Source organism: Apodemus sylvaticus, chromosome 1 (assembly GCF_947179515.1).
Source record: "Apodemus sylvaticus chromosome 1, mApoSyl1.1, whole genome shotgun sequence".
NCBI classification, from domain to species: domain Eukaryota; kingdom Metazoa; phylum Chordata; class Mammalia; order Rodentia; family Muridae; genus Apodemus; species Apodemus sylvaticus.
This window is the reverse complement of record NC_067472.1, coordinates 185489056-185499088: the sequence shown is the minus strand read 5'-3', so window position 1 is coordinate 185499088 and position 10033 is coordinate 185489056. Positions and strand designations below refer to the sequence as shown.

At 51.6% G+C, this 10033-nt stretch overlaps 1 protein-coding gene across 3 annotated transcripts in view; it reads right to left on the bottom strand.

Moving 5' to 3' along the window:
* Positions 1–200: 200 nt before the first annotated feature.
* Positions 201–10033, bottom strand: part of Ltbp4 (latent transforming growth factor beta binding protein 4) — a 28740-nt gene continuing 18907 nt past the window's right edge. For 2 of the 3 annotated variants that reach the window (XM_052168336.1, XM_052168323.1), the window contains 9 exons: positions 9498–9644; positions 6036–6302; positions 5684–5755; positions 4640–4768; positions 4308–4454; positions 2863–3015; positions 1670–2050; positions 1113–1265; positions 201–606 (listed from right to left, as the gene is read on the bottom strand). In XM_052168336.1, coding sequence (XP_052024296.1) covers positions 452–606; positions 1113–1265; positions 1670–2050; positions 2863–3015; positions 4308–4454; positions 4640–4768; positions 5684–5755; positions 6036–6302; positions 9498–9644 — 1604 coding nt within the window. In that variant the 3' untranslated portion in view covers positions 201–451. Of the gene's footprint in view, positions 607–1087; positions 1266–1669; positions 2051–2862; positions 3016–4307; positions 4455–4639; positions 4769–5683; positions 5756–6035; positions 6303–9497; positions 9645–10033 lie in introns of all 3 variants that reach the window. The other variant, XM_052168330.1, reaches the window with a different exon arrangement.

Sequence of the window (10033 nt, the reverse complement as noted above, 5' to 3'; positions counted from 1 at the left end):
AAGAACAACAGAGAAAAACAATGACACGGGGAGGAGAGAGAAAGGAGACCGGAGGCCAAGAGAGCCGAAGTTAGACTCGATGAGAGTCCCGGAAAGTCAGAGTCAGTCTTGGCGTCGGGCATGGCGCGATCCGAGGAGTGACTCAGCACACAGTGGAGCCAGCTTTTGAGAAAAAGAAAAAGGCAGGCAGAGGCCGAAAGTACAAAATAGGCGTTTTAATTGAAATTTGTATAAAAGGGCAAGAAATGTGTCAGGAGACCCAGGACAGGCCCAGGGCCCTGGTGGGAGGGGCTGGGCATGACGGGCTGGTGCCATAGAAGGCGCCCCTCTGTGTCCGTCCATCCTAGGGCGAGGCTGTGTGGCATCCTTGCACGCGTGCAGACTAGAGGGAGGCGGGCGAGCTCTGAAAGCTCCCGGTGCTCAGATATGGTGGGAGATTAGGAGCCGCTGCTCAGGCCCGGGGGCGCGCAGGCGCACAGTGGTGTGGCTGGCGCGTGGGTGCGAATCCTGGGCGGCAGACACAGCGGAAGGAACCATCAGTGTTGACACAGCGCGCATTGACACACAGTGGGGAGGTGGCCTCAGCCTCGTCACACTCGTTGACGTCTGCGGGGAGTGGGTAGAAAGACTGTTACTCGTGTCCAGGAATGAGGCCGTTTCCCCAGTCTTTTGAGGTAGAGGATCGTGGATGCAGGGCCTCTCCTGTGGCATGCAACATGTCGCTTGCTACCTCCTGGCTGCGTGAGCCTAAGGAGTGTGGTACAACATCTCTGTACCTCGGTTTGCAAGATGGAGGGACTGGAGGCGTGGCTCAGGGGTAGACCACTCACCAAGCATGCATTGAGCTCTGGGTTTCACCACTAACGCAATTAACATCTGCAGGTTTCCTTTTGTATTCCCAAACCCTCCTCTGCCCTTAACAGGAGCCCGGCTTTCCTGGGACTCTGGGCCCATTTTGTTCAATCAAGCGCCACCCCTGAGCAAGAGTTCATTGGCTCCCTCTCGCACGGTCTGACCCCTGTCTGTAATGAGATTCTTTCTTGGAGGTTCCTGATCACCATCTGGTTAAACTTGCTTTTATTTTTACCCTTCTCTCTCCTCCCCTTCCTCACCGACGCAGGACATGCGGGTGATGTCCAGGCGGTAGCCATCGAAACAATCGCAGGTGAAGCCTTCTGGAACGCGCACACAGCGGCCGTGGGCGCAGCCGTCCAGGATACCACACTCTTCGGCCTCTAGGCCCTCGTAGGGCTCAGACAAGGCTCCTGCAGAGAACACGGGGTCCCGGAGACTGCAAATCTCTGCCTTAGGTGGCTTTGTCTCTTTCCGTCTTTGCTTCTGGCTTCCCAGGCTGGGTCAATCTCATCCTAATCTGTCTTTCCCACCCCTAGACTGCAGGGGGCGCCGTGGTAAGATCGTTTACCTTGTTTAGTTCCCCTAGGTTTTTCTATACATCCTGGGCTGGCCTCAAACTTGTAGTAATCCTCAGGCCTTTTCCTCCCAAGTGCTGGGATTACAGGCATGGGTCTCCAACACTCCTGCTTTCCAGGTGACCCGGTATCACTTTCTACCTTTTCTCTCAGCATCTCCCTTCTTGTGTGTGTGTGTGTTTTGTTTTTGTATTTTTGTTTTTGTCTGTCTGTTTGGTTTCTCCGGCCGAACTGCTCACCTGTATAGCTTCCACGTTCAGAGGATTCCTCAGGCTCTGGGAAGGAGCCACGCGTGTCTCTGGACCGATAAGGCCAACCAGTGCCTCGGCTAGGTGGGTCAGGAGCCTCAGACTCGCCATAGGGGCCACCATCGTCCTCAAAGTCCGGCATGTCGAAGGGCGGGGCGCCATAAGGGGCCTCCCGGCGAGCAAAGGGTCCGGGTGGGGGCGGGTAGGGGTCGTAAGGTAGCACAGGCGCTGGATACAGGTCTGGCCCATAGGGCAGACTCTGATAAGGTGGGCCTATATCTGGGCCATATTCATAGGGAAGTCCAAAGCCACCCGGGCGCGGCGGGCCATAGGCAGGTGGGCGCAGCACATTGCAAAGGGCCTCAAAGTCATCTGCGAACAGGAGCCAAGGCATACCGCCATCAGGACCCACCACTCGCCGACCATCCCCAGCCAACAGAAGAGACTGATGTGCTAAGAGGTTTGGGGGAGGGATGGAGAGGGAACGGAGCTGCAAAGAAAGGATCTAAGCATTTGCAAGCACAACTGACAGTCTCAGGCTAACTCTGGGATTGGGATAGTAGGATCCAGGGTCTTCAGACTGTAGCTAAAATCAGTCTAAGGTAATGGAATTTGGGAGACCATGGGAGCTAGGGCTAGGAACCTGAAGAAATGACACAAAGATGCTTTGTGGTTGGTTGAACACTGGAATTTAAGGGGTTAATGGTGCCTAGAAGGAGCGTGAATCTTTGGGATCCAGGGAAATCAAGACTGGGGGTTTTGGCTCTTGTTCATACAGAGCTAAAAGGAGGGACCAGAGGTCTTTGGGGCTGTGTTGGAATCTTGGTACTGGTGTGTAGGGGCCCAAGGCAGTGCGTGTTAGCAGCTGTCGGTGCTATTACCAGACAGTCTACAGGATGGGCTAGTGCATGTGGTCAACTGCTGTTGGAATCTAGGGGCCCAGAGTTTGGGGTGGGATGTCTCACAGGTTGTGTCTTGTGGGTCTAGAAACCAGGAATTTAATTAAGACGAGAGACCACAGAGCTGATGGGGCTGGACCTATGGGAGCTGCTGAATCAGGCCTTGAGATTTCAGTTGGCAACACTTAGAAGTCTGTAGAATTGTGATCAAGATTTTGGGATAGGTTGCAGCACACGTAAGGACGCCAAGAGGCCCTCCGGGGGCCGCGGAGGGCTGTACAGTACCTGAGTCCTGGGCAGGACAGAGAGCACAGTCCATACCCCAGGCTTCGCCGTAGAGACAGCAGCACTCTGTGTATGTGGCCTGCCGGTCGAGTCGTGGGCGACTGCAGACGAGATCAGGTCCCACCTCCTGCCAGCATACTCCCAGATTGTCATCTGTAGGCGGTGACAGGAAGCGTCAGGGTACCTGGGCCCTCACACCGGCCCAACTCCGCTCTCCAGAGGGTTCTATGAAATGAGGTAGTTGTTTCTCTTCCCTGGGTATTAGTTTAGGGTGTTGTGTGTGTGTGTGTGTGTGTGTGTGTGTGTCCAAGCTGACCCAAAACTTGTGGTCCTCCTTCATCCATCTCTTGTGTAGCTAGGATCACAGGTGTGTGTAAATGAAGTCTCCAAGTTTAGGGATTGTTTTTTTTTTTTTTTTTGGTAGGAAGAGAAAATGGGAAAATAGATAAAAGAGATTTGGGGGCCAAGGACCAAAGCAAAGAAGGGAGACACTTGGAGTAATTTGAGAGAAAGAGATGTAAAATAGGTAGAACAGGCTGAAAGAGGGAGAGGGAGAAGGGGTGGGGGAGGGAGAGAGAAGGAAGGAAGAGGAGGAGGAAGAGAAGAAAAACCAAAAGAGCAGGTGTGGTAGAGCAGGCTGGAAACCCCAGTAACTGAGAGGCTGAGGCGAGAGCTCAACTGAGTTTAGGCTAGCCTGGGCTACATAGTGAGATTCTGCATGCGAAGAAGAAGAAGAACTTATGGCCCAAGAAATGTGTGTGGGTTTACAGGGCAAGGAAATGTAATATGGGCACTAAAGCTTTCACCTTCAACCTCCAGGCCAGGTTACCTCAAAAGAGCGGTGACCCCTGTAATAATAGCACACCTCTAATCCCAGCAATTAGAAAGCTGAGACAGGAGAATTTCTGTGAGTTCTAGACTAGCCTGGACTACAAAATGGGGGGCGGGGGGAGGAGAGAACAAAGAATAAAACAATTTGGGCCAGACATTGTGGCTCAGAGATTTAATCCCAGAGTTCTGGAGGCAGAAGTGGGCGTGTTCCTTATGAGGAGTTTGCTGTCTCAAAAAAAAAAAAAAAACAATAAAACAAAAACAAAAAACAAAAAAAACAAACAAACTGGCGGGCGGTGGTGGCGCACACCTGTAATCCCAGCACTTGGGAGGCAGAGGCAGGCGGATTTCTGAGTTCGAGGCCAGCCTGGCCTACAGAGTGAGTTCCAGGACAGCCATGGCTACACAGAGAAACCCTGTCTTGAAAAAACAAAAAAACAAAAACCAAACCAATCAACCAACCAACCAGACAAACAAACAAACAAACAAACAAAAGCGAAAAGATTCCGAGTCCCATCTAGGGACTTGAGATTGCACAGGAAGAAATTAGCTAAGCCCAGGCATCTACAGGCTGGGAAAGGGGTGGGGCTGGGCGGGGCCGTGGGCGGGGTTACCAAGGCTCTGGCTCTCGTTGGAGACGCAGCGTCGCCGGGAGCCGTCCAGCACCAGTGGGGGCTCGCAGGTGCAGTGGTAAGAGCCCACCGTGTTGACGCAGCGGCCACCTTCACAAGCGGGCTCCTCGTCGGCGCATTCGTCATTATCTAGGAAAGCATGGGGGGGAGGAGAGGGGCGGTTACCCAGATGAACTCCTTTGCACATTTCCCCAGCTCACAGAGTGGAGTCTAGACTTGGGAAGGACTTCCTGTTGGGTTGGCCACACTCCTACCTGGGGGCGCTGGCCAGGCCCCCCAGGTAGAGTTGGGGGTGGGGAAGGCGGGGCTCATACCGACGCACTCCAGCCTGTGCGCGTGATAGTAGAACCCGTTGCTGCAGTAGCAAGAGTAGCCTGGGGCGGTGTTCACACACACTCCGCTCTTGCACACCTGGTCCTGGAAGAGTTGGCATTCATCCACATCTGCAGGAAAAGGTGGAGAGAGGTGAGGGCAGGGGTGGGTTTGATCCGAAGAAAACGAGGGTAGTGTGGGATAGCCAGTCACGACAGAGGAAGACCGCAATGGTACCCGGAAGTTGAGACAAGGAAAACTAGAACCAGAGGGCACGCTGGGGAGGAGACCTTAAAAATAAAGTGAGAGACAGAAAAGGGAGCCGGGTGTGCTGGAGAATGCATAAAATCCCAGCAGTCAAGAGGTAAAAATAGGAAGAACAGAAGTTCAAGGTTAGCCCTTGCTGCCTAGCAAATTCTTGGCAAGCCTGGTCTACTTGACTCTGTAGCCAAAAGCACAAATTAAAAATGAGGAGAGAAAAGAAAGGAATAGCAGGTGGTACTAACACCGGCAGTTTGTTTGTTTTTTTGGATCTCAGCACTAGGGAACCACAGAGAGGTGGATCGCTGAGTTCGAGGCCAGCCTGGTCTACGGAGTGAGTTCCAGGACAGCCAGGGCTACATAAGGAAACCCTGTCTCGAAAAACAAAACAAAAGAAAAAAAAGAGAGAAAGAAAGAAAGAAGAGAAGGAAAGTTAGGAGCAAGAAATTGAGTGGCTTACAAGTTTGAGGCTGGTCTGGACTACTAGTGAGATACACTTCTCAAAAATGAGAGAGAAAGGAAGAAAGAAAGAAAGAAAGAAAGGAAAGAAAGAAAGAAAGAAAGAAAGAAAGAAAGAAAGAAGAAAGGAAGAAAGAAAGGAAGAAAGAAAGGAAGAAAGAAAGAAAAGAAAAGAAAAGAAAGAGAAAAAGAAAGAAAGAAAAGGAAGGAAGGGAGGGAGGAAGGAACAGAGGCAGGGTGGGACAGAGGCAGGGTGGGACAGAGGCAGGGTGGGACAGGGCTGGGCCTAGGGGCCGAGGCTGGGTGGGCTTGAAGTCTGGCCTTACCTCTCCGGGCACTCAGGTCTCCACTGGGCACCAGGTAGCCCCGGCCGTGAGGACACAATGACTGGTATTCAGCTGTACACAGAAGGAAAGATGAACCCAGAAACCCAGGCCCCAGTGCCTGCCCGAGCCCATTGACTGTGGCCCCCGACCAGGGGCTAAAGCCCAGGCTGTTAGCACCCACGTCTCCTCTTCACGCCCACTGCTGCCCACCCGGTGGCTGATGGCTCACTCTTGTCCTGGCAACACCAGTAACCCAAGCCGTGGTCTAAACGCATCCTCTTTCCAGGCTCCACATCCCCACACCTACACCAAGAGCTTGAGCCCTGGTCTCCGACCCACAGGCCACGCCCACCTGTCTCGGTGCCCGGACACTGCTGGATGCGGCAGCCGCTGCCCCAGCCTTCTCCCACAGTGCAGCAGCACTCCTGCCACGTCACGTTTCGGGCCAAGATATTGTCACACGCATCTGGAGCTGCTGTGTCAAAGTAGCACTCACGACGTCCACTGCTCACGGGGCCCTGCCTGGGAGGGCTGGGTCTTCGAGGTGGGGGCGGGGCTGGAGGCCTGGCTGGAAGACTGGGGCTGGCGGGTGCTTGGGGCGGCGAGCCTGGGAATGAGCCTGAAGAAACAAAAGACTTTAGCCAGGTATCAGTTCGGCTCCCATTCTGCCAAGACAGTGATGGGGGAACGGGCCCAGAGGGTACCAGCCATCAGCAGCTGAACAGGAACACACACTTCCGGAGATTCGGGACAGAGAAAGTCTTAGGTAGCTTAGGATGACTTCGAACTCCTGATTCTCCTGCCTCCACCAAACAAGCTAGGATTTTAAATGAGCCCCATTACAAACCAAACCTAGAGCCAGACAAATGTTAGGCAAGGACTTTATAACCTAAACACTCACATATAATCTTTGTGTATATAGGATTTATTTTTGGTTTTTTTTTTTTTTGGTTTTGGTTTTTTGTTTTTTTTTTTTGATTTTGGTTTTTTCGAGACAGGGTTTCTCTGTATAGCCCTGACTGTCCTGGAACTCACTGTGTAGACCAGGCTGGCCTCGAACTCAGAAATCCGCCTGCCTCTGCCTCTCAGAGTGCTGGGATTACAGGTTTGTGCCACCACCGTCCGGCTATGGAATTTCTTCATAAATAATTATGTCTCATGGTTATTATTTTGGAAATAAGGGCACAGGTGTAAAAGCCAGAGGTTACACCGTCCCTCCCCACTCCAGACCCCGGGTTTGGTCCAGCCTTCTCCTCTCCTGGCTTTACACTTCCACTCCGGACTTTTACACAGCATCCCCAGGGAGATTTCAAACTCTTGATTGAAACTGATCTGCTGTGCTATGTGCCCTGAGGAAAAGCCCGGCCTCCAGAAGCAGCTACCCAGCGCATTAGAGGCACACCAGCTTGGTGTGTCTGTGAGGGCTTTTCCAGAAAGGGCTTCCAGAAGACCCATGGCAGCTCACCATGGGATAGAACTCTGGACTGAATAGAAAGGGGAGAAGGAAAAACCAACTGACTTCCCCCATCCTTGCTCCCGGGTCCACGGTCAGTGAGCGAGTGAGCGACAGCCTACAGTGTTGTCCCCAGAGGTGGACTATGCCATCAGATCGAGAGCCAGAATAAACCCGTCCTCCCTCACATAGCAGGCGGTCACAACTGCACAACGCCCGCCTCACACACTTCGCTACTTGTTTCTGTTCGTCCGACTTAGTTCAGACACGGAGCCCTTCGGAAGACCCCAAACTTCTTCTCATGATGGCCTGGGCACCTCCTTTTCCCCTCCAGCTCCCTTTGGTCTCCGATCCTCCCAGCCTGTCCAGATCCCTCTGGATAGCCAGGGATATCTCTGTCTCTTCATTATTATTTTATTATTATTATTATTATTATTATTTAAACTACTGGGGATGGATTACAGGGCCTTGTCTATACCAGGAAGATCTTTATTGCTAAGCCATACTCCAGCCCCTCACTGAGGGATTCTAGGCAGGGGCTCTACCACTGAGCCACGCCCCCAGCCCCTCACTGGGGGATTCTAGATAATTGTTACACTACTGAGCCTTTTACTGGTAGTGTCTAGCCAAGCATTCTGCCACTGAACTATATCCACCTAGCCATCTTTTACCCTTGACTTGAGACTAGGAAGGCCTTCACAAATGACCCACACTGTGGTTGAACTCACTGTGTGGCCCTTTATGCTTCAGTGTCATTGCACGTGCGCACGAGCGCGAATGTCTTCTGAGCAGCCATAGGCCTTAGGGCACTGGCTTCGCTCTCCATTGGAATTTGAGATCAGCAGGTCAGAGGTTAAGCCTCTCTGCTTCCTACTGGGTTCCCAGTGTGCAGCAAGGCCCTGAACACGTTGATGGCCTAGGTGTACCAGCCAAAGGAAGGAATCCTGCAGCCTTCAGGTCAGGAACTAATTCTCTTGAATACATCTAATGTCCAAGGCTGGAGCCTGCAGCTCCGTGTAGATGGTCAGAGGACCTGCTGTCCACGGCATCCATCACGTGTGTTCTAAGGGTGTTTGTGTATGTGTTTAAAGCAGTAGCACTTAGGGTCGGGGCTGTGGCTCAGCTGGGAGAGCGTTCTCCTGGCATGCACAAAGCCCAGGGTTTCATTCTCAGCACCGTGTAAGCCAGGCATAGTGGTGCAGGCCTGTGATCCCAGCGCTGAGATAGCAAAGGCGGGAGAATCGGATGTTCAAAGTCATCTCAGCTACACAGAATGTGTAGCCAGGCTGGGCTACCTATCCGGGGAAAAAAAAGAAAAAGAAAAAACAGACAAACAAAAAAGCCAGCTGCCAAAATAACTTGAAGTGGTTCTCAGCCTAAGGGTTGTGACTCCTTTTTTTTGGGGGGGGGTCACATGCCAGTTTTGCATATCAAATATTTACATTATGATTCATAATAGCAAAATTACAGTTATGAAGTAGCAACATGATTTTGTTGTTGTTGTTATTATTATTATTTATTTTTTTTTGGCTTTTTGAGACAGGCTTTCTCTGTGTAGCCCTAGCTGTCCTGGAACTCACTCTGTAGACCAGGCTGGCCTCAAACTCAGAAATCTGCCTGCCTCTGCCTCCCAAGTGCTGGGATTAAAGGCGTGCGCCACCACTGCCTGACAACATAATAATTTTTTTGCCACATTATAATTTTATGGTTGTGATCACCACAGCATCAGGAACTGTATTACAGGGCTGCAGCCTTAGGAAAGCTGAGAGCTACCAACTTGTCAGGTAAAGACACTTGTCATGGAAGCCTGCCACCTGGAGTGCAGTCCCAGAAACCCATGTAAAGGTGGAAGAGAGAACCAACTCCACAAAGTTGTCCTCTGACCTCCACACACACATCATGGGACACCCCATGTCTACAGGCATGTACACATCACATTACATCATAGCATCATACAAGAACGAAAGTTTAACTGAAGGATGAAGGGTAGACCAGATGGCTCAGTCGCAAGAGTCACTTGTTGCTCTTGCAAAGGAATCAGTTAGGGCCCCACCCCCCACATGGCCTTCTGAGGCACTCCCACAGACATGCACATGCCCACCCACCACACACAAAAATAGAAAATAAACCTTATAGAACCCTTTCAAACACTGAAATAAATAAAAACTTCAAAGGAACATAGGGAAAAAATTTAAAAAAATAAAGTAATAGCATTTAACTGATAGACCATATCAAGAGATACATGCATGTACATGTACACACACACACACACACACACATGCTCACACGTGGTTGAGCCACATAATTTTCCCACAAGCCCAGCAGGCCTTTGTTTAGTAGACATAGACATATGATTCTTACCTGCAGGAGTCCGTGGGGGAACACAGCGTCCAGTCATGGGATCGAATTCCTCAGGGCTGGTGGGGCAGACACACAGGAAGGAGCCTTCGACATTTTCACACAGTGCGGAGCCACACACGCCCTGTAGTGTCTCACACTCATTCACATCTGTGAGCAGGAAACACAGTGGGAGGGGGAATCCGTGTTATAAAGCTTCTGTGGCATGAAAGTCCAAGATTTCAAATGTTACAGATGGGCTGGAGAGAAGGCTCAGCAGTTAGAGCGCGGGCTGCTCCTGCAGGAGATCTGGGATTAATTCTCAGCACCCACTGGCTGACAACTCTATCTCCAGTTCCTGGAGCTCCGATGCCCTCTCCTGGCACCTGCAGGTACTGCAAGCCTGTGGTACAGATAAACACTGGACACATATAATAAAAATAACCCTTTAGCCGGGCGGTGGTGGCGCACGCCTGTAATCCCAGCACTCTGGGAGGCAGAGGCAGGTGGATTTCTGAGTTCGAGGCCAGCCTGGTCTACAGAGTGAGCTCCAGGACAGC